We start from the raw sequence: 23,715 nt of genomic DNA on the forward strand, positions 1-23,715 counted from the left end.
TTATTCTTTACACATATGAGTAATAACAATTTGCTTTGTGTTAACAATTCTAGTGAGAATTATTGACAAATTATCAAAATGCATAAACTGAATGAAGTCTTATTACAATTACAGATAAAATCAAAGTTAATTTTGTCATTTGTTACCGTCTCATAGGTTACCACTCAGCCCAATCCAGAGTCGAAGACGACAACAAGCTCTAATACGCTATTTATGCGTGCCAATAAGGTTCATACAATATAGGCACAAGAAAGATTGAGAAAGAGATACAGAAATGATGACGTGTCAAACAAGAGGCACAGAACATAAATGTGAGGCCCGAAATCGCTACCCTTAAATTCTGTGTGCGTGTGTTTGTTCAAACAAGGCTAGGCTTGGCTTGCACCTTGGCTTACCTTACCTTATCCTATCCACACTCTTTTTGTTTTTCTGTTTTTCTATCTCTCACTATCTCTATTCTCTCCCCCTCTCCCTTTTTTTCTGTGTCCCCTCCCCTCAGCTACACTTTCACTTGGTTCTTAATTCCTCACCCATATTTCTATTCAATTCAATTCCCTTTCTTTTGGTTACCAAAAAAAAAAAAAAAGTACCCTTTCTTTTACCATCATGCCCCTCAAAAACTCTTAGCTACCTTCACTGGTGGTTGTTCTGTTTGTTAACAAAGAAACTTCCAGAATGAAGAGGGGTTTTGTTTATTCGATGAATTCAACTATTGTCTCTTAGTTATTTCCGTCCAAGGAAGAAGCTCTAGTTAAACTATAATTTTCAAATACATAACCGATTCAACCGATTTCTTGGAGTGCAATGGCTCCCAAAACAGGGAAAACCAAACCTCACAAAGCTAAGGGAGACAAGAAGAAAAAAGAAGAGAAAGGTTCATATTCTATATGCTCTCTAGTCTCTACTATAACACTATAATATAATACTCCTTTTTTGTGATTTTAATTGAAAATGGAAACATATGAGTTTCGTGTTTTTGCTCAGTTTTTGGTAGGAACATTTGATTTTTCCTTTTTGTTCATTTCTTTGCTAGCATTACCAGTATAGAGAATTCAATCTTCAACGCTTGATTTACTTGTCTTTGTTCTATCCAAATGCATTGCTATCATCAATCTTCAATTTCATTGGTTCTGGATATTCTCTACCTTATCCTTTGGAAATTGCTCCTAATCCAAATTACATTATCCATTGCAGTTTTGCCCACCGTCATTGAAATTACTGTAGGAACACCAGACGACTCGCATGTTAATCTCAAGGTATTGCAGATTTTATATTAAATATTATAATTTGAATAATGTAAAGGTTAAGTTTCGCATTTCCTCACCGTAGTTATTTTTTTTTATTATAAATTTAATAATAAAAGTTATTTATTTATGAAAATTATATATTAAGTAACAAAACTGATATACGTATAAAAGTTACAAACTTTTCTTATTTAATTTATAATTTTTATGGCTATAATTTTGTTTTTATAATTTTTATTATTCAGATTTTAATTATGAAAAAATAAACCCTTAGCTCTATATCGTGTGAAAAAAATGTCAAATTATATAAAATATGTATGGACTTTCGTTTTATATTCTACGTATTACTTTTTCAATACTAAATTATATATGGACTCACTTTATTCACAATATCACCTAGCTTTTAGTGTTTGCTAATTTTTATTTTCAAAACTTTGTGGAAGTTCTAATTTAGCCATATCTTGTAATTTATTTTAAAATCCATTTTTTTTATTGTTCTCTAATATGATCTGTTTGTATTTGTTGTGGGGGTGAAGGGAATCTCCACGGACAGGATCCTAGATGTGAGAAAGCTTTTAGCTGTCCACGTTGAAACTTGTCATTTGACTAATTTCTCCTTATCTCACGAGGTACGATTCTCTTACTTGTACTTCTGAATTTCTCGTAAATATATATATTTTTTTTGGTGAGCGAATTTCTCGTAACTTTTGCAACGACTTAACAACAAAACATAATAATACGAAAAATATTAAGGTTATACTCATTACTAAAAAATTTTACAACTCTTAATATTAAATTAATCACTGTTGATTTTTATCAATTTAATGATTTTAATTTATTGCGTACACTTATTAATTAATTATTAATTATCAATAAATTATAACCGTTAGATTGACGAAAATCAATAGAGATTAGTTTAATAGCATGAGTTGTAAAACTTTTCAGCAGTAAGTATAACTTTTCCTTTAATAATATACTATTTTAAATATATTTTTTCAATATTCCTTTTTATTATTGGGTGAAATCTCATATTGATCATTGGCTTATTTATTTTGTAGTTTAACCTCTGCTATTTAGAGGAATTAACATGAGATTTCATTCAATCATAAAAAAAATATTAAACAGTATGATGCTATTACTTACTTGATACACTAAATGGTGTTTACATGTAAATGGTGTTTCTACTTGCTAGGCTTTTCCACCACGTATTCGTGATACCAAGAGTTAGGAGGTCATGGGTTTTTACTCCTTAAAACCCGTGTGAAGTTACGCTGTTGCCTTTATGGCTATTATAAACGCGTGAATGACTTTATATTTTGTATTTATTTTTTAATTAGCATTATTTAGGTAAAATTTTAGAGTTTGATATTTATCTTTTTAAAGAATATAGAATTATGTCATTTTAAGTGAAAAAAAAGACACAAGCAATGAAAATCATAGGAGAATAAAGTGAATATTTGTTTTAATTTAAATTTTAAATAAAAAAATTAATTTGTGGCTTTCTCTCACTTAAAATGACACAACTATATGTCCTTTAAAAAGGACAAATATTTTTCCCAAAATTTTATTAAATTTTTTAAAAATAAATTACTTTTTTATATGCTGTGAAATAAATATAAATGTCATAACAAAAAGGTCATTGTAGGCTATTTTTTGAAAATTTTAAAAGATATAGAATAAAATAACTTATAATAGAAGGAATCTTTGAATGAAAAAACAAAAAGTTAAGGAATTTGTTTTTTATTGGGAATTTTTTTTTGTTTTTGCTGCAAAAAAATATTTAGCTGCCACACTCACATAAAATTTAGTGGTTCCATTATAAATAGAAGAGAGAAAAATAAATAATGGAACTCATCTATTTTTATGTGAGAGTGACAGATAAATATTTTCTCCATCAAATACATAAATGTTAAACCGTTTTTTATTTAAAAAAAGTGGAGGAAGTTTTAACCATGTTTGGTGTAATATGAAAATGGATTATCTTATGTTATTTAACATTATCGTGAATCGTAATCATATAAAAGTGAATTAATGTTTATAATTTTATAACTACTTATTCTAATATTTTTTCTCTCTTCTCTTATTACAATTGAATTGATTCATATTTATATAACTAATTTTCACATTATATGATCTTGTTAAATAATAAATAACTTTCCGATGTAAAATAGTATTTTCATAAAACTTCGTAGCTCCTCACTTGGACGGCGCGCCAATACTTTCGGGCTACCCAAATTAACTACCGATAAATGAAAAAAGAAAAGAAAATGGATCCAATTACAGGATAATTTGTTTTTGCAAAAAATTTATTAAATCGAAAATGAACATTTTAAATCAATAACAATATATCATTCATCATGCTAAATAATTCCTAATTAAATTTAGAAAAAAATATTTCTCCTGTCACTATAAATAAAATTATCTCTAATGGATTTAAAATGATATTTTTTTAAGTTATAAGATTAAAAAATTATAATGATAAAATCTAATATAACCCTGTAATATATTAAAACTACAAAAGCACATTAATTTTCATCTCAGAACGATATTATTTTAAGCTCACGGAAATAATTTATTTTTATTTACTAGAAAAATCCTTTACACTTAAATTTAATCCCTAAAAACAAAAAACTTACTTGATCTTACACTTATAATTGAATTTACCGTGGATAAATATTTAATGTAACCATGAAGACGATAACGAACAAAACGGTTTGAACAGGTGCGAGGTGCTAGGCTGAAGGACACAGTGGAAATCGTAACACTGAAGCCGTGCCATCTCTCCATAGTCCAAGGTAACTAACCTGAACCCTCTGTACACGATCCCTGCTCCCTCACACTTCTTTTGTCTTTTTCAGAGGACTACACGGAAGAGCTCGCCGTCGCGCACATTCGGCGACTCCTCGACATTGTCGCCTGCACCACCTCCTTCGGCTCCTCCACAAAACCCGCCGGAAGATCCAGCCCCAAAGACCCGACCAGCACCAAAGACTCCGGCTCGGTCGAGACCGAACCGTGGCAGCAGAGTCCGAGATCAGAAAATGGATCGGAATCAAGCCCGAAACCCAAACCCGGAGATCCGAATTCGGAGTCTGGCAACAGAAAAACCGAGAAGGCGGAGAAAGTGGAAGGTGAAATCTCCTTGTATCCACCACCGAGACTGGGACAGTTCTATGACTTCTTTTCGTTTTCGCACCTTACGCCGCCGTTTCAATGTGAGTGTTTTTTTTTTTATTCTGTCACTTAATCATGCATCATTACTCCTCCATTAAACAAGTGTGACTTTTGAGTAAGTTGCTATGAGTGTTAAAGTCTTTCTTAGTGTTGAAAATCTTTGGGTAAAATTCCTACAACTAAGCATGCCTCAGAATTACTTTTAGTGATGAATGATATTTTTGTTTTTTATCAAACCTGAAACAAATTGTCGTGCCAACCTCTTAATTAAGTGTAATTTTTGTGCTCCCTATTAAACGGTATTTTAATTTTTGATTCTGCTTCCTATTTCTTGGATTTATTACACTGTAATTAGCAATCTGGTTTATATATATAATGGTTTGTGCTTGTGGATTTTAGTTAAGAGTATGCTATGTGCTTCCTAGATCATATGTATAATATTAAGATTATATCTTAATATAGTAACCACCAAGTACGTGGATGATCTTGTAAAGGGTTGTTCCAGCTTGAAGTGTTCTCGAGTTTGAGTCTTTGAGAAGTGTTAAAACTTGTTAGGGAGAGCTTTGTGCCCATGTAGTCTTACCCAACTCGAATCGGCTAATTGAGTAATCGATGAACCGATGGATAATATTCAATGAATAAATATATATATATATATATATATATATATATATATATATATATATATATCCTAGGGGTTTATCTAGATACTCTAAACTATATTAAGATATAATCTTAATATTATAAGATATCATCTACATGACAATGCAAATTGAACCACAAGCCTAATTTTTTTATTTTTTTTTAATGTGCTTCTGATTTTTTTGCAGACATACGAAGATCAAATCGTCCGTTCCTTGAGGATAAGACAGAGGATGACTTTTTTCAGATTGATGTGAGTATTATTGTTTGACTGAATTATGTCTCCCAATTAAATTTCTTTGAATGGCCACATTCTCTTTAATTTGCTGCTTTCGCTTGAATGAGGTTTGACAGAATAATCTATCTTTGATGTGGGAATGGGGTGCATTACGCATGTGCAGGTTAGGGTTTGTAGTGGAAAACCAACAACAATTGTTGCTTCTAGATTAGGATTCTACCCTGCGGGAAAACGTCTTCTTGTGAATCATACATTGGTGGGTCTCCTTCAACAGATAAGCAGGGTATTTGATGCTGTAAGTTTAAACTCATTCATGTTTCTTTACAGTTGCTGCTGTTTATAAATTAAATTTCCAAGATTCCAGACCACTTTTTCTCATTGTAGTTCTTTCTGTATTTCTTTTGATTGGAAATATAAACACCTTAACTAGTAATAATTAATGAACCATGATTGGCCAATTCTACGATCCACTATCAAGTTAGACATGGACGGTTGTGGGATTAGTTGACTTATGAAGAGCTTTAATTGGCATTTTTTTCTCACTCTTTTTATTTAATTATATTGTTTCTCATTCTTTAAGTAGAAATTATTTTTAATTAAAAAGTAAAAAAATTAAGAAAAAGTTGGATAACGTTAGTAAGATAAATAACGAAACATTGAACTAAATATCATTACATTAATTTTGACAAACATAACATTTTTTGTAACTAAAAAGTAAAAGTTAGAATTATTATTAATAACAAAAGATGAGGTAAATAAATTTAAGTGTTGTGTTTTTAAAAATAGATATACCCTTATTTGATTAAATTATAAAATTATTAGGAGAAAACTTTTAATTTGAATGAACTTGGTATATATAATGTAGAAAAACTTTTTGCAAACAATATAACATGAAAATAATACTCTATCCAAAAATATATTCCTATCTTTTTAAAAAAATAAATAAATAAATCCTTTCCTAACATTTTTTTCTTGTTTGCAAAAGATATCATCCTATTTAAAGCATGCAAAGTAGCATAATGAAATAAAGAGAGTGGAAGTAAATACAATTACTGTTTTCATAAATATTTTGTTGTATCTATATGCAATTACTTGATATTGTGTTGAGAATTGTGCTAAGAGATTAATCTTTTCTTTTATCAAAAAGTAATAATTACATAATAATCTTTCTTGCAGGCCTTCAGGGCTCTTATGAAGGCATTCACAGAACACAATAAGGTATGTTCTTCTCGTCATAAATTTTCACATTACACTGCTAATTGTACCAGACTTTTTTACAATTATAGTGGTTTCATTTCAGTTCGGCAATCTTCCTTATGGTTTTCGTGCAAACACATGGGTTGTCCCTCCAGTTGTTTCTGAGAATCCATCGGTCTTTCCCCCACTTCCCATGGAAGATGAAATTTGGGGAGGAAATGGGGGTGGACAAGGCAGCGATGGTAAACAGGAAAAGAGACAGTGGGCCAGAGATTTTGCAATTCTAGCTGCAATGCCTTGTCAAACTGCAGAAGAGAGGCAAATTCGAGATAGGAAGGCTTTTCTGCTTCATAGTTTATTCGTTGACGTATCAGTCTTCAAAGCAGTTTCTGCAATAAAGCATCTTAAAGATAGTAAGCAAAGCTCTTTAAGTAATACGGCTATTTCAACTTCCTATGAAGAAAGAACCGGAGATTTAACTATTAAGGTGACAAGAGATGTATCTGATGCAAGTATGAAGTTGGACTGCAAAAATGATGGTAATCAGGTTCTTGGATTGTCAGACGAAGAACTTGCTCAGAGAAACTTGCTTAAAGGCATAACGGCTGATGAGAGTGCAACTGTTCATGTAAGTGAAATAAGTGTTGTGAACCTATCATAATGCACAGAAGTGGTTATTGCTTTTGATACATTGTGTTTGTCTTTTGTTCTTGTAGGATACTCCTACTTTAGGTGCTGTAATTATAAGACATTGTGGCTACACAGCTGTGGTAAAGGTTTCAGCTGAGACAGATTGGGAGGGGAGTCCTAATTCCTTGGAAATCGATATTGAGGACCAGCCTGAAGGAGGAGCAAATGCATTAAATGTTAACAGGTCATTTAATCTATCACGGGCTTGATCTATTTTTGGTAATCAAGGACAATAATGAGCACCTACCCTGACTTAATTATAGAATTCGTTTATGATAAACTTTTGCACCATAAAATCATAAAATCCATGTTATAAAAAAAAAAAAAAAAAAATCATAAAATCCATACACCAATAAAGGGGGGAAAACGTGCTACCTTTGCAACTTACAATGCAATAATGTCAATCTGTTTTAAGTAACTCTTTATTTATTTATTTAATTTTTTGCGACTGGGGGAGGGTTTAATCTGTTTTTATAAGTTCCTAATACAATTTTCATTTCAAATTACCTTCAGCTTGAGGATGCTGTTGAATAAGTCATCTTCACCTCAATCATCTAACACAACTCAACGAATCCAGAGCACAGATATTGAAAATTCACATTCTGCTCGGCCTTTGGTAAGGAAAGTTCTAGAGGATAGTTTACTGAAATTGAAGGAAGAAACTGCTAGAAGTAGTAAGTCTATCAGATGGGAGCTTGGGGCATGTTGGGTACAACATCTGCAAAATCAAGCTACAGGGAAAACTGAGCCAAAAAGTGCAGAAGAAGCTAAACTTGAACCAGCTGTGAAAGGTCTTGGGAAGCAAGGTGGCTTACTGAAGGAATTGAAGAAAAAGATAGACAACAGGAACTCCAAAGTTGAACAAGGGAAGGATATTTCCACATGTAATGGCATTGACATAAACAAGCCAGATGCCACTCAACAAGAATTAGAGAGAAAAGATGAAGAGAAGGAAACTATGTGGAGAAAATTGCTTCCTGATGCTGCATATACACGCCTTAAAGAATCTAAAACTGGTCTTCATGTGAAGGTTCATCTCTACTATCTGACATGAATGATCCTTCAATGGACTCTGTTTAACATGCTTCTTCATTTTTCCTATGTCTGTATCTGTAGCATTATTCTCCAAAAGAATATGTCAAATTTCTAATTTCTAACCAGTATTGTCATAAGGTGCTCATTGGCCCAATCGATGAAATTAATTTTATGGATATTCTTTGATACAATACTTTGTTGCTTCTCCATCTTTGCAGTCACCTGGTGAATTGACGGAAATGGCACATAAATATTATGTTGATACTGCACTTCCAAAGCTGGTTAGTTTCTTAATGATGAACATGATTTTAAGCTGAGTTATTTTGGAATATGCTTTGTTATTGAGACTTCAATTTCTTAGGTGGCAGATTTTGGATCCCTTGAACTCTCACCTGTTGATGGAAGAACATTGACTGATTTCATGCATACCCGGGGCTTACAAATGTCTTCCTTAGGACGAGTGGTAATATTTTTAGAGATTTATCTATTTCTGCACCCTTACTTTACTTAAACTATCAGTTCACTTAGCTGTCTTGCTCCATAACCTTATGTAAAATATAATTCAAATGATGCTGGTAAGTTGCACCCATTTGGTGAACAGACTGGATAAAAGAAAACCAACAACTTAGGAATGGAATGGGTATTCCCAGTATATACTTTGGTAGCTATAGGAATGGAATTCCATTCTTAATTATGTGGAATCGAAGTTGATTTAAATGACATAATTGCCCTTAGTGAGAAAAAAAGAAAGTTGAACATTTTTCCTTATATATCTTACATATGTGATATGAATATACATACTCTTAGCGGTTCATATTTTTCGCAGCTTGATAGGAAACATATGCTTTGTTTCCCTGATAATAAATAAATAATGCAAATGCTATTTTGTTGCTCACAATTTTTTCATTTTTCATTTTTTAGGGAAAGCTGGTTGGTTAAATTTAATAAAGGGTAATAATTGATTCTATAAAATCAATGATGGTATATTAAGAAAATTAAATCTTACTGCACCCCCACCCCCCACCATGGAACACAGCATGAAAGATCCATGAAATAGGAATCATTTTTTTTCTGTACCGAACATGATGTTAAGGTAGCTCCATTCACATGTCACAACTGCATTTCAATCTTGCTTATCTCTCTTTCTTTCTTTTTTTTCCTGAATTGGTTCATACTATAACAACTACACTCTGTGCTCTCTTTCATACATACAATGTGTTTAAAAGTCTGTGTTGAATGTTTTTAAATGTATATAGACAACTTCACCAATGATATCTTTTATTCAAATTCTTCTACCAGGTTGAGCTTGCAGATAAACTTCCTCATGTGCAATCACTATGTATACATGAGATGGTTGTTCGAGCCTACAAGCACATCTTGCAAGCGGTTGTTGCAACAGTTGATAATGTTTCTGAGTTGGCTTCATCCATAGCATCATGCTTAAATATATTGTTGGGAACACCGTCACCTGAAACTAATGATGCAGATATTACGAGTTGTGATGAACTGAAATGGAAATGGGTAGAAATCTTCCTTCTGAAGAGGTTTGGGTGGCAATGGAAGTATGAAATTGGTCAAGATTTTAGGAAGTTCGCCATTCTTCGTGGACTGTGCCATAAGGTAAAATAAAAGACCCACTCTTTAATATACTGATATTAACCATTTTCTGCCATTGTTATTTCAATTACAAGAATCCTTTAACAGGTTGGGCTTGAGCTGGTTCCCCGGGACTATGATATGGATACAGCATCTCCTTTCAGAAAGTCAGATATCGTAAGCATGGTCCCTGTATATAAGGTGAAATACATGACAAATTGACTTCGTTATGTGGGAAATTGCCACTATTTTTCTCGAGCCCTAATGACTGAGTTACAATTTTAATTATTTTTGAAGCATGTGGCTTGCTCATCTGCTGATGGCCGAACACTGTTGGAATCATCAAAGACTTCCTTGGATAAAGGTAAATTGGAGGATGCTGTCAACTATGGCACAAAGGTATGAATAAATTCTTCAATCAAACAGTATGGTTTGTTCATGTAGCCAATAACTAAATGTACCAATATTTTGCATTGAATCTTGAAGGCACTTTCAAAATTAGTGTCGGTGTGTGGGCCTTACCATAGAATGACTGCAGGAGCATACAGTCTCTTAGCTGTTGTGCTCTATCATACTGGAGATTTCAATCAGGTATGTGTTTTAAAATCTTGAAGAGCTGTCTGTTGATTCATCACAACTGGTGATATATGCTGTGAATATTAAAGGCGCTCTGTATGCATTCTATTAGAGTCAAACTGTATTTGGTTTGAAACAGTTGAGTTCTAAGCAATAGTAAATCTGTGTACCATGAGCAACAAAATTAGAACTCCATTAAAAGAGGCATTAATTTGAAATTACCAAATTTGTTTACATGATATTTCAGTTAAATTTTCTAAAATAATACAATTTCTATTTTTCCATTTAACTTATTTATTTATCTTGACTTGGAGGATAGTTTCTCCTTCATAAATTTTTTGTTATTTACATTTATTCTATTTCCAACCCCTTGAATTGATAAAATGTCTTAGCTTAGACTTCAGTTACTTCAAGCTATTGTTGTCGTTTTCTGATTCATGATCCACAAATAGTGTCTAAGAGGTTTTGCAAAATATAGAGTTTCACTATCCACTATACCTTGCATGCATTTTTCTAGTTATTTTTGCTAAGTTTTGATTGAACATATCATTTTTTAATAATAATGTGTCAAGGTGTGACAGGATGAAAATTATTATAAGGTTGGAGTGGAGAATCCCTTGGGGATGGCATTATTTTTATAAAGTACATTTTGATAATTGCAAACATTATTTTAATCAAGTGTTGAGACTTGACATTTTATTAACTCAATAGAAAAGAAAGGCATCTGGTATTTAAGGAACTTTTTAAATAACTTAGTTGCCAAGTTAATTCCATTCAATATTATTATAATAATTTAAGTTGTGGTTTTGTTAGGCAACAATCTATCAGCAAAAGGCACTAGATATTAATGAAAGAGAGCTTGGACTGGACCATCCTGATACCATGAAAAGTTATGGGGATCTTGCCGTTTTCTATTATCGACTCCAACATACAGAATTGGCTTTAAAGTATGCTTCCATATATCCTATTCTTAATAAGTTAATATAAATTGTTTGATTGTTATACCATGGCAATGACCTTCGTGGTTCTTCATATGAGAATCTAGCATCTTCGTCCCATGAACTCTTTCTATAAAGGGCAAAGGGAAACCTGGTGCACAAGGTTCCTTGACTTGCCAGGGTGGGGATGAGGGCAAAGGCGGATCTAGGTATTAGAGAAGGGGGGCAAGTGCCCACCCTTAAAATATGATGTAAAAATATGAAAATACCCTTTTCTTAAAATTCAAAATTTTCCAATTTAATTTTGGGGTAGGATATTGTAACAACCAATTATGGTTATTATCAATGTTACTACCAATCGATTTCACCGTTAGATTAATTATATTGATCCAACGGTTATATTTATTTCCATCTTTCTATGATTATGATTCTCCATATTAATACTTTATATTTATTTTCACCGTTATAATTTTTCATATTTAATGTTTTTACATTAAATATGGGGATCATAACCATACAAAGATGAAAATAAATATAATCTTTGATCAACATAATCGATCTAACGGTAAAATTGATTGGTAGTAACATTGGTAGTAACCCTAGTTGGTTGTTACGATATCCTACCCCTTTAATTTCCCTCATTTTATTTTATTTTTCCGTGAGTTTTTTTTCTCCTCCACCTTCATTATCCAAACCTAATCGCAGAGAGCTCTATTCCAGACACATCATTTGCATCTACATATTGATTCATCTTCTCTCAAATCTCAATTTCCGTTATTAGAAGTTGAAACATTTGCTTCTTCCTCTATCATTAATCCAGTTGAGTCGCAATCCGTCCAGATCTAGATCTAAACCAAACCCAGCCAGTCGGCAGCTGCTCGCAAGTCGCGTTCAAGACCATACCCAGATCTATATGCACTTGAACTTATTGAGTGCCCACCCTTCATTAATTTTCTGGATCCGCCACTGTCATGAGGGTCAATTTTATGTAGTCTTACCCTTGATTTTTGCAAAGGGAAAACCTTCTAGTCACAAGATGCTTTACCATTGCTCCAAGGTTCTCCCTCCTATGGGACCCCTTCCATCTTTGATAATAAAAGTCTTGTAAATGCATTAGAATTAATAAGAAGATGAGGCATTGATGTTAGAATCATATAAATTATTTTAAGAGATAAAAACATATTGTTCTAAGAATATTTGTGCTTGATATTAATTTGCCATCAGCGCAATTTGATAAGATTGTTGTTTGCCTCATTCGTAGAACAAATTTTTATGTATATGATAGGACTCTCCCAAGGGTCTACTAAAGGAAGAACCACTGAGGATCTCAAACTAAGGGTGACTTAGTTAAAAGAAAGAATGGGTTGTTAGATGAGAGGTTCAGTTAGAAGAGAGAGAGGGTCAGGTGCTGAGGTGGCTGCAGGGTCAGCTTGTAGTTATAAGGGGGTGAATGAGCATGAGAAGGGCATGGGGAAATTGGAACACAATTGGGTTGGGAAACCAGAGTTGGGAGAGACTTGCACCTCTCAAAAGTGCTAGGAATTTACTTTGCTTTGATAGTTAGACTTTCTGTTTTTAGTCTCTTCAATTCTGCATTTTACTTTTCAGATTGTAATCTTGTAGTTGTCATTTTTATTTGAATCAAATATAGAAAATCCAGATTGATTTTTGGTCCAAAACACTGTGTCTCTGTGTGTTGAGCTCTGATATCTGAACCAGTCTTATCAGTATACTATCCTTATGACTAGACAATCATGTTAAATATATAATTTCATGCAAATTAGTTATATTTTCGCTTTGACTAGCCATATCATTAATAAATCTCCTGTGAGTAAAGTTACACCAATCACTTTTTTTCTTATATGTTTTTAGGTATGTCAATCGTGCATTGTATCTTTTGCACCTAACGTGTGGACCTTCACATCCAAACACTGCTGCCACCTACATTAATGTAGCAATGATGGAAGAAGGATTGGGGAATGTCCATATTGCTCTCAGATACCTTCATGAGGCTTTAAAATGTAACAAAAGATTACTTGGAGCTGATCATATACAGGTTCCCTCTCATTCCTGGCATGAAGAACCTTACATATTGCTATTGCATGGGACTTTATATTCCTAAGATGGTCTGATACAATGCTATTCACTTCAAAATTAAGATTTTTGAACCTAAGTAGCATTCTCAGATATATACAAAAAATAATTTTGGACCTGCTATGTTAACAGGACTTTTGACTAGATCATAATGGAGGAAAAGAAAATCTAGTGATGGGGGTGGTTTTATAAAACCAGCCAGGTCGCAGAATTGAACATTTGGCATTCTTTTGGTGGCTTTTATAGACTGAATCAATTAAAATGCGGTTATTACCAAAGATTAAAATTAAAACGCAACATATATTTATGGCCCAAAAGATCATAAATTTTTTTATAAAAATTTAAAATAAAAAAATTAATAATTGGCTTATATGAAATGCAATTTCATACAGTACTAGTTTGTGAGTTTGCAAACCAAAATTATTGTTGGTGCATTATGCTCTCTAAAGCACTTGCCCATGTTCAGTTTCTTCACAAATATGCATCATATCAGGGTAGTTGGCATTTTTAAGTCGTTTTATTTTTGGCTTATTTAGACGGCTGCAAGCTATCATGCAATAGCTATTGCTCTTTCTTTGATGGAAGCATACTCTCTAAGCGTTCAGCACGAGCAAACCACCCTCCAGATACTGCAGGCCAAACTTGGGTCCGATGATCTAAGGACACAGGTAGTCTTAAATTATGTTTTTTGATGGTAGATCAATATATATATATAAACAGTAATCTTTGTTCCTTAGGCACATAAATGTGAATCTATTACAGGATGCAGCTGCTTGGCTAGAGTACTTCGAGTCAAAGGCTTTGGAGCAACAGGAGGCTGCACGCAACGGTACACCTAAGCCTGATGCCTCAATCTCCAGCAAGGGTCATTTAAGGTAGTCATTACAATTAGATAACATGTTCTGCTTTTGTCAGTCCATCTTGTTCAATTGATGGCTTTTCTGCTCATTTAAACTCAAACATGTGCTACATGCAGTTTGATTCAATCATCTGTATATCAATGCTGATTCTAGACTTGGTTAGTCCGTTGCTAGCCATTTTTCCAAAAACACCAATTGCAATGTGTTTAAACTTCCTGTTGAGTCAGCGTGTAAATTTTTTAGTATAAAATCTGAATCTAAAACCTAAATCCTAAACAGCATGTAAACTTCCTCTGGCTCTCTGCAAGCCAAAGCTAAATGTCAAAGCAAAACCGTTTGTTGATCATCTTAAAATATTAGAGATATATAAAAACCATTAATGTAGCCTCGCCCACAAGCTTAAACTTTTGAGTTGTATTGGTTCTTTAGATGATATCAGAGCCTTTGTATTATGGGTTCGATCCTCACCGGCTCCCACTTTCTCTTGTGGAATTTCTTAACATAGGTAGGTGTTGTGTATTGTCCACTCTTTAAGCTTAATGAACTCTAGTGTGAGGGGATATGTTAAAGATATATAAAATCTATTAATGTAGTCTCACCCACAAGTTTAAACTTTTGAGTTGAATTGGTTCTTTACAACCCAGGAATGGTTTTATATCTCTAGCTGAAAAGTTTAACCACTGGTTAAATCTGAAGTTCTGCAAGACTTGTGTTTTAATTAAATTTATCTAATTTCGTTTTTTTAAGTTCCTTTCACATTTTATGACAATAAAAATGCTCGGTATCAGTGTGTCAGACCTCTTGGATTACATAACACCAGATGCTGATTTCAAAGCAAGAGAAGCACAAAAAAAGGCCCGAGCCAAGGTATTCGTAGCTTCTTTTATCCAGGATATACTTGGGAATACTCACGTACATATCTTCATTACTTAATACTTACACTATTCTTGTCCTATCTTTTATTCAAAGAAACTAAATTATCATCCATCGTACAGTTCAAGGGAAAACCAGGCCAAAACTGGGAAACAGCTTCAGATGAAAATCACAAGGATGAAGACATGTCTCAAGGTTATGCAATTACAGAGACTATAAGTGATAAAGAAAATAAAGCTGAAGCTCAATTTGAAGAACACAATATTGGTAAAGTGGAGTCCACTCACTTGGACCAGACAATGCTCAAGGAAAGTAATAACCTGGCACAGGATGACAACTCAGATGAAGGATGGCAGGAAGCTGTTCCTAAAGGTCGCTCACTCACTGGGCGCAAGTCATCTTCATCAAGGAGGCCTACCCTATCAAAACTGAATACCAGCTTCATGAATGTTTCCCAGTCATCAAGACATCGAGGCAAGCCCACAAATTTTTCTTCTCCAAGAACAAATTTAAATGAGACTATTGCTGGGCCCTCCCTTCCTGGTCCAAAAAAGTTTGTTAAGAGTGCTAGTTTCAGTCCTAAGCTGAATAGCTCTAGCGCCCCAGCTGCTGTAGCAGAGAAGTTAGCAGACTCAAAGTCAGCTCCAGCCAGCCCAGCTCCAAGCGATCAAATTGCTAAACCAGTTCATGCTAGTTGTGGCATTAGTGTCCAGGCAGCAGGTAAACTTTTCTCTTACAAAGAAGTTGCCTTAGCCCCACCCGGGACAATTGTGAAGGCTGTGGCTGAACAGTCACCAAAAGGAAATCCTATTGTTCAAGAAAATCCTGAGGTGAGTTCCATGGTAGTTGCAACAAAGGAGACTCATTGTAATGCGGCAACAACAAACGATGTGCAAGATGATGTTCAGAAACCAATTGATGAGAAACGGCAAAGCACTGTACACAAAGAACAAAAAGAAAAGGATACTGCTGTGGTGACAAATAATGCAGAAACAGTAAAAAGTAATGAGGACAGTCATGAGGATGTCGAAGTTAAACCCCAGGAAGCAAACAGTGATGCTGTAATAGAGAAGAAATTTGAAGCTGGAAACATCAAATGCATGGAGGTTGAGAATTCTGGTTGTTTAGAGAATATAAGCAACAGTGCCTCTAAAGCTGCATCAGAGATAGAAGTTCAAGAAAGTTGCCAAGCAACTTCCCATGATTTAAATCCACTAACCGTTTTAGATGAAGATGGAAAACAATTACCTGACAATGATACAGAGAAGGTTACTGAGGGAGATGAGAAACAACATGAATTACCAAGTGGTGATACAGTTAGTCAGCCACTACCATCTGAAGGAGAAAAGCAAGAAGAAACAGAAACAGGAAAGGAACCTACCAAGAAACTTTCTGCAGCTGCACCACCATTTAATCCATCCACAGTTCCAGTTTTTGGTTCAGTTCCAGTTCCAGGTTTCAAAGATCATGGAGGTATTTTGCCCCCACCAGTAAATATTTCTCCTATGCTTGCAGTCAATCCCAGAAGATCTCCTCATCAGTCAGCAACAGCTAGGGTTCCATATGGTCCGCGAATATCTGGTGGCTATAATAGATATGGGAATCGTGTTCCCCGGAATAAAACTGTATTCCACTCAGGTGAACACTCCACTGATGGTAACCCCAACAGCCCTCCTAGAATAATGAACCCACATGCCACAGAGTTTGTACCTGGCCAGCCTTGGGTTCCCAATGGCTATCCTGTGCCTCCTAATGGATATATGGCTTCCCCAAATGGCATTCCGGTATCTCCTACTAGTTTCCCCCCCTTGTCTCCCAATGGTATTCCACTGTCACCCAGTGGATATCCTGCTTCACTAAATGGTATTCCAGTGAATCACAATGGATTTGAAACATCTCCAACCAGTTCAACTGATTCAGCACAAGTTGTATCTGTTGAAACCAATCTTGATAACAAAAATCAAGTTCTGGATGAGGAAAATAAACATGCTTTCTCAACAGAAGTCAGCAGTGAAAAGCAGCACGTTGAGCAAAATCCTCAAGAAGACCTATCTGCAAGCAATGAAAATTGTTATCCTAAAGTAGAAGAAAAGCCTGAAGACCCCAGCCCCCCAGCTGGTTGTTGTCAAGAAGAAAACCTAGCCAACAAGGACACAGTAGATGAGGAAAAGCCAAGCAAGTGTTGGGGAGATTACAGTGACAATGAAGCTGATTTGGTTGAGGTCACAAGTTAAGCAATGACAAGCTTTTCTTAGTAAAAAGAAAATAAAAATAAAAAGCAAATGCTTTTATTGCAAGGGTTTCATATCATCAAGATACCAAAACGTGATGCCAGGGATATTGACTGGACTGAGGAGTTCTGACCTGAATTTCCATGGTAGAACTGATTACTTACAAGGAAATGTGAAAGTCTCGTACTTCTAGGTAGGCACTTGTCTATACTGATTGAGGGGGTTCAAGTTTTTAGCCTATTTAGGAAAGGTCACCATGACCATGGAAGGCTTTGTTGAGAAGCTATTTGTCTTAAATTGTTTTAATCTTTACCTGCTATATTTTTTTCCTGGTTAAAAATGGAGTTGTAGCTTTGAGGTCATAATACTCTGACGGCTGAGGACTAGGTTGCACAAAAATAAGGTCTCATTTTTCAGGCCTTTGTTTGGTTTTCCAATTTGTAGAAGCAGCCTTTTTGTCTTTATGAATTTGTTCATATTTCTATTTTTAAATGGTATCTTCCATATGATGAATAACAATGTTCAGCAATAAAAATGCCGGACTTGATAAACAGTATTTTGAGAGAGAAGGAAAGGCATGTGTGTACATTGTGCCCCAAAATATCCCAATTTTCGTTTACATTGATAATAGCAATCTTGTAAATAAGTGCCATGTGAATTTCAAATCATATGTCTTGCTGATTCCTCAAACAATTGTAACCTATTTTTTCCCCTCGTTAAAGAATATTATTTGATTAATAAAATTGTCTGAATTAAATCTGAATTGTTAAAGCACATTGTTATTGCTAATCCCCGCTGAAAAGGAGTTAAAAGACCTTCTTTTCTTTTCTTTTTTAAGTAGAGTGAAAGAGTAAGTATAACTGCATATTATATCAGCCTGCATCTAGTATAACAGAATAATCAATATACACATGAACTAGTGGCTACTCATTAAATTAGCTAGCCATTTCTTCTAAGAGTGATAATGCAATTCATAAAACAGGAGCAACCAACGAAATATGGTGCTGACTGCCGATTTTGTTTCCAACAGTTTAATGGTAAGCTGCGTAAGCATTGGCTAAAATGCACAGGTCGGAGATTCTCGTCGAAAATCCATTATCACTAGTGTGGCAACACTATGTGCAAGCGCCCCAAGAACAACAAAAACATGAAAAATCTGATGGCTATGCCCTGCAATGTCAAATGCTCCAGGCTTCCATCTCTCTGGTATTCTAGTAATATAAAATACAGCTCCTGTAGCATATAGAATGGCCATTACAAGTTCATATCCGAGTGCAACAAGAATATGAGGGTGACCCCAATGGAGAACAAGAGCATGAACTGCAGGAATTACACCTGAAAAGCCCATGGAGAGGAATAAATATGCTCGGAATGGTCGAAAGCGAGGTGAAGAAAGTGAAGGAGCAAGAAGGGTAATGATGGCCATGACTCCAAGCACAGATATTGATGTCAAATATAATAACCTTACGTAAGGATTGCAGAAAAAGATATAGTAAATTGGAGCAAAGAAGGAGCATACTATCATAAGAGAAATTCCAGCATAATCTAGACGCCAAAAAAAGAGGTTAAAAGGTTTGGAGTGGCAGGCTAGTAGATGGGAAATAGAACTGCAAGCCAAGCAGCCCATTCCTCCAGCTAAGAAAACGAACCATGGCCATCTTGGAATTGTTTCTGCACCATATTCTCTTAGTTCATTAGATATGATTGGTTCAAGAATGTGTCTCAACTGTGACCCCTGAAAATAAAAATTAAAAGTCAACAACGGATTGAATTAATAGTTAATTTCTGTAGTTATTACATCTTCAGAGCTCCCATAATACATCACCAGTGAGTATATGGTGCAGTACATAGACATTTTTTTTTAAAAATTCAAGTAAAATATAAAAAAAAAGAAAACGTTTTAAATTATAAAAAATAATGCATAATTAATTCAATTAAAATAAACAAAATTAAAATTATAAAGAAGTGTGCATAATTAATTTAAAAGAGTTTAAATTTAAAAAAATAAATAAATTAAGAGAACGACCTGCTTCAGTTCTTTTGTCTTTTTCTTTTTCTTTTTTTGAGTAAACTGCTTCAGTTCTTTAAAAGAGAATACACTGAGTGATTTAATCATTCTCAAAAGTCAAAACGCACTCTAAAGAATTTAATTTAAACACTTTGTTTGTGAAAAAAGAAAAAAGATTTTACTCATCCAATGACATGCATCACATTATTTCTCAGTGCACAATAAATTGTTTGCAAACTCATTAAATGACTGTAAATTTTATTTATGATAACAGCGCATTAAAATTAAACTCATTTCTAAAAATTTTAAATGAAAAAATAAAAACTTAAATGTCCAATAACAATAAGTAATCCCTCCTAAAAATATTTTCTTTAATTTTTAAATTGAATAAAAATTATAGGTAAATCTTAATTAACATGTTCAAAAGTTTTCTACATGTAACCCTAAAAAAATGGAGACTTTCATTTCATCCTTATTATAAGCAAAACAACCTAAGTAGAAGTGGCGAACACAACAGAAGCCTACTGGCACCAGGCTTCCATAGAACAGTTGTCAAATTAGTATTTATTTTCTTTTATTATTCCCGTCGACTAACTTATAGAAAGGAGAAATTCAGCTTACCCAAAAAAAAAAGGAGAAATTCAACTATCCCATTGCTATTCCAATCCAAATATTATATGAGGATTGTTTCTTTTTGGTTACCGATATTATATGAGTTTTGTTACAACATATAAGAGTTGATAATAAAATATTTAAATAAAATTTTGAATCTTATAATTTTTACTTATTTAAGTTTTGGTTTTTATTATTAACTTTTTTAGTATCAGTTTATATATTTTCACTTATTTTTAATATATTAATCTTTATATTTTTCAATCATTTAAGTTTTAGTTTTAATAACTTTTTTCCTATCAGAATATTAATCTCTATTTTTCATCAAGGGCTAATTCTTATAATTTCCGTTTTTTTTAAAAAAAATTGCCCATGATGGACCAAATTTGAATAAGTGAAAAATACAAAAAATCAATATTTCCAAAAAATATATTATAAGGACAAAAAATTTAATTATGTAAAAATATAAAGATTAAAATTTTATTTAAACCATAATAATATGTACACATACGAACATATTTATTGAGTTTTATAATATAAGAGATTCTTGCGCTACTTTTTATATTTATAAAGGTAGTATCATTAATAATTATTATATTCCTATGCTTTTCTTATTTATTCAATTTAAATATAAAATAAGTAAATCAGGTGCAAAAAAATATATATTTAATAACTAATAAAGTATACAATATTATGGAGAGAAAAAAAAAACAAGAGTGCATCCATCCTAATGAATATTCCATGCAGTGTACGGTATCACAAAATCAGTTTTAACTTTAAAAATTAATTAAATATACATTTAAAATAAATGTATTTAATGGTTTAAATATAACCTTACGAATATTTTGTCCTAACCCTTAAAAAAAATATTCCCTTTAAGAGGATAAATTAAAGAATGTAATAGTTAATAAAAAATGGAAAGTAGAGCAAGGATCATATAGGAATAAAATATGGGTTTTATAATTCTCATTCAACATGAGAATTGAAATTTTTCTACACACCCTTTAATTTCTTTAATTTCCATGCTGACATAGGTCCTACATATAATTTTTCTAACACATGAATCTCACATGCTTTTTATCTCTGCAACATAAAATTTTAATTCTTTTTTTTTTGTATATCTATAAGATTTCAATTCTCATTCAACACGAGAATTATAAAACCCATAAAATATTCCCTTGATTTGTAATTCTCGTAGGTATTCTTAAACTGAGTTGTGTGTGAGACTTTTAGCTCCTCTTTATTTAAAAAAAATAAAATAAGCTGGCCCACTTATCATAAAGGCCTTGGATTTCACTGGCGCCATTAGAAACCCCATTTCACTACGTCACTCGCAATTTTCAAAAACATAATCATATATAATAATAATTAAAAAATTAAAAAAAAAAATTAACAAACCGGGAATCCGTTGGTGTCAGACTCAGAACCGTTGATCTCTATCCCCATCGCTGGTGCTCTGGTCCCACCCACCACACACGAACGAAATGAAACAACATTAGACCATTCTTCTCTCCACCAAAAAACATCTTTTATGTTATTACCATAAAACCACCACAACAAACATCAAAATGACCCCTAAGTCCTCACAAACTCCAAAATCATCAATCAAACAACAATACCTGTAGATGTTTGAGAGCAAACCTCCGAGCTCAGTCATTGTCTTCGTCGCCGCCGGGAAGCTCACCACCGTCATCGCCGCAAATATCAGAAATCCTCCCAAATGCCTGCACCAAAAACATCATCGTACACACAAAAAAAAAAAAAAAATCAAACACCGTTACAACACATCAAGAACATTTTGTTCGCACGAAGTGTTACACAGAAATCGCTCACGTCCAAACGTTTAGGGTTTCGTTGTGCCAAGCGAAGACGCTCCACAAGGCGTCTTTCACCGACCATTCGGACCGGTAATGGTCCAAGATGAACTCGTTGTCTTGCAAATACTCTGGTAACTCCTCAAACTTCAACAATCGCCTTTCGAATCTCTTTTCCTTCATCGTTGTTCTGCCTTCGCCCTTGTTTCTGTTACCGTTCTTGTTGCCTCTCCGGCGGTGACTGTTCATCTTCACGATCGTACAAGCTCGCCGGAAAATCTCCTCTTGTTTCGTTTTCCGGCGAGAAATTCACCGGCGGCTCTTTGTTTTCTACCAGATCTCCGCTCGCACCTTTATCCCTTTTCTCGGTCCTTCTATTTATATACTCAACCAACCATGCCATGTGAAGTGTGAAACAATTTTATTTTTTTTTGAGAGAGAAAATAAAAATAAAAATAAAAAGATTGATTGTAGTAATAGAATTGTGGTGAAATTGGTTTCGTGGCAGGGATCGATTGGGTTTTGAAGAAGCCAAGTTAGAAGTGAGAACTAAGATAATAGGAGATAATAGGAAATTTTAAATATTTTTATTTTATTTTATTTTTATTGTTGGAGCTTGAAGCCAGATCTAGTGACTCATTTTGGTTTTAAACTAAGGAGTGAGAAATCGCATTTTCCGTTATGGTGAAAATGAGGTTTTTGTGAACAAAGAAAATGTGAAAAACGAAAGTCATAAGAGTTGGGCTTGAGAAGCATGATTAGTGGTCAATAAGTTATTAGTCATGCATAATCATCTGTTATACCACCCCACACAAAACAAATCCGCTTGATGTTTTAAATTTTGTTGCATTTCGTTTCTCATACGAAAACATATGATGTAGCCGTGAGTAACTGAAATATATAGATATATTTGCAAGAGATACATTATTTATATAACCATACTCATTTATAAAAATTATTTTTATGCTTATACACATGATGAAGTTTAAAGTACAATAAAAATATGATAAAGTTTATATATACAACCTATTTTCATTTACAACATCTTACAATCATATTTTAATCGTTGATTTTCGTCAATCAACGATTATCATTTATTGCGAATTAACAATTAATTAATGAGTTTGATTTGCGAAAATAATAATCGTTGATTAACGTAAATCAACGATTAAGATATGGTTATAAAATGTTATAAACAAAAAAAAGTTGTAAGTACAAAAAAAGAAGGAAAAAAAATTTTCCTGCAAATAGATGATTGTGCTGCAAATTTTATTTAAATATGATCAGCATTACCAAGGTTTAAAAAATTGAGAATGCTATTCTCCAAAAAAAATTAAAAAAAAATTGAGAATGTTGTATAAGTCGAATCGTAGTCCTATGTTATCTGTAAGGTGGTGTTTGGTTGGCCATAATACCCTCATGTAAAAAGAAACTGCATATGATTATGGCCAGCAAATGGTTATGGCCAGCAAATACAGAAACTGCAAAAACTTCTGTAAAAAGAAAACAAGAAACAATAAACATTCTATAAAAATTAATAAGGCCCCAAGTACATATGATTATGGCCAGCAAATACAAATAAGTTTGAAACTTGAAAATTCACCCAGAAACGACAACAATTACAGAGTTTATTCACCAAATGAGGTTCTGCAAATCAACATGGAAATTGGAAACCCTAACTTACAACAATGATTATAGCCCTAAGAAATTATTAGGAGTCGACGACAAATTGATTCACAAATCTTCAAATTTCATAGTTTTCTTGCAGGTGATTTTCTCCACCACCGAGAGTTGCAGAGACAGAACGAGAAAGAGAGGAAGGAGAGCGTGAGTGCGTTTCACAAATAATAAGAGTTCCTAGCATCTTCAAAGTAGATCGAACGGCTCGTTTTG

The 23,715-nt window shown here is 33.5% G+C and overlaps 2 protein-coding genes across 3 annotated transcripts; one reads left to right on the top strand and one right to left on the bottom strand.

Moving 5' to 3' along the window:
• Window positions 1-401: 401 nt before the first annotated feature.
• LOC133299800 (protein REDUCED CHLOROPLAST COVERAGE 2) lies at window positions 402-18,258 on the top strand. 2 transcript variants are annotated; one of them, XM_061499286.1, is made up of 24 exons: window positions 402-874; window positions 1,195-1,256; window positions 1,781-1,873; window positions 3,967-4,039; window positions 4,103-4,459; window positions 5,249-5,313; window positions 5,462-5,593; window positions 6,475-6,516; window positions 6,599-7,123; window positions 7,212-7,369; window positions 7,699-8,215; window positions 8,439-8,501; window positions 8,582-8,683; window positions 9,520-9,840; window positions 9,925-10,017; window positions 10,114-10,215; window positions 10,303-10,407; window positions 11,206-11,339; window positions 13,203-13,386; window positions 13,961-14,092; window positions 14,187-14,299; window positions 15,073-15,151; window positions 15,280-16,047; window positions 16,120-18,258. In XM_061499286.1, exons 1-24 carry the CDS (start codon window positions 805-807, stop codon window positions 17,389-17,391), a joined length of 5,562 nt encoding a protein of 1,853 aa, XP_061355270.1. In that variant the 5' UTR covers window positions 402-804; the 3' UTR covers window positions 17,392-18,258. The 2 variants fall into 2 exon arrangements, with proteins under 2 accessions (XP_061355270.1, XP_061355269.1); XM_061499285.1 differs by having other exon boundaries at window positions 15,280-18,257.
• Window positions 18,257-22,202, bottom strand: LOC133299802 (heptahelical transmembrane protein 2-like). The gene is made up of 4 exons (XM_061499287.1): window positions 21,842-22,202; window positions 21,628-21,732; window positions 21,407-21,464; window positions 18,257-19,123 (listed from the first exon to the last, which is right to left on the bottom strand). Exons 1-4 carry the CDS (start codon window positions 22,069-22,071, stop codon window positions 18,446-18,448), a joined length of 1,071 nt encoding a protein of 356 aa, XP_061355271.1. The 5' UTR covers window positions 22,072-22,202; the 3' UTR covers window positions 18,257-18,445.
• Window positions 22,203-23,715: the final 1,513 nt, after the last annotated feature.

The sequence above is a fragment of the Gastrolobium bilobum genome, unplaced genomic scaffold (genome assembly GCF_033153095.1).
Source record: "Gastrolobium bilobum isolate Gb01-03AN ecotype WA unplaced genomic scaffold, APGP_CSIRO_Gbil_v1 utg16678, whole genome shotgun sequence".
NCBI classification, from domain to species: domain Eukaryota; kingdom Viridiplantae; phylum Streptophyta; class Magnoliopsida; order Fabales; family Fabaceae; genus Gastrolobium; species Gastrolobium bilobum.

What these genes read in the sequence shown, in the direction of transcription:
- LOC133299800 (XM_061499285.1), top strand. Translation starts at nt 805, where the DNA reads ATGGCTCCCAAAACAGGGAAAACCAAACCTCACAAAGCTAAGGGAGAC. An exon ending in CTGTCAACTATGGCACAAAG is followed by an intron (nt 10,216 to 10,302) that starts GTATGAATAAAT and finishes TGAATCTTGAAG; the next exon opens with GCACTTTCAAAATTAGTGTC. An exon ending in CCGATGATCTAAGGACACAG is followed by an intron (nt 14,093 to 14,186) that starts GTAGTCTTAAAT and finishes AATCTATTACAG; the next exon opens with GATGCAGCTGCTTGGCTAGA.
- LOC133299802 (XM_061499287.1), bottom strand. Translation starts at nt 22,071, where the DNA reads ATGAACAGTCACCGCCGGAGAGGCAACAAGAACGGTAACAGAAACAAG. An exon ending in TTGCTCTCAAACATCTACAG is followed by an intron (nt 21,465 to 21,627) that starts GTATTGTTGTTT and finishes GGGTGGGACCAG; the next exon opens with AGCACCAGCGATGGGGATAG. An exon ending in CTGACACCAACGGATTCCCG is followed by an intron (nt 19,124 to 21,406) that starts GTTTGTTAATTT and finishes TTTTATTTTCAG; the next exon opens with GGGTCACAGTTGAGACACAT.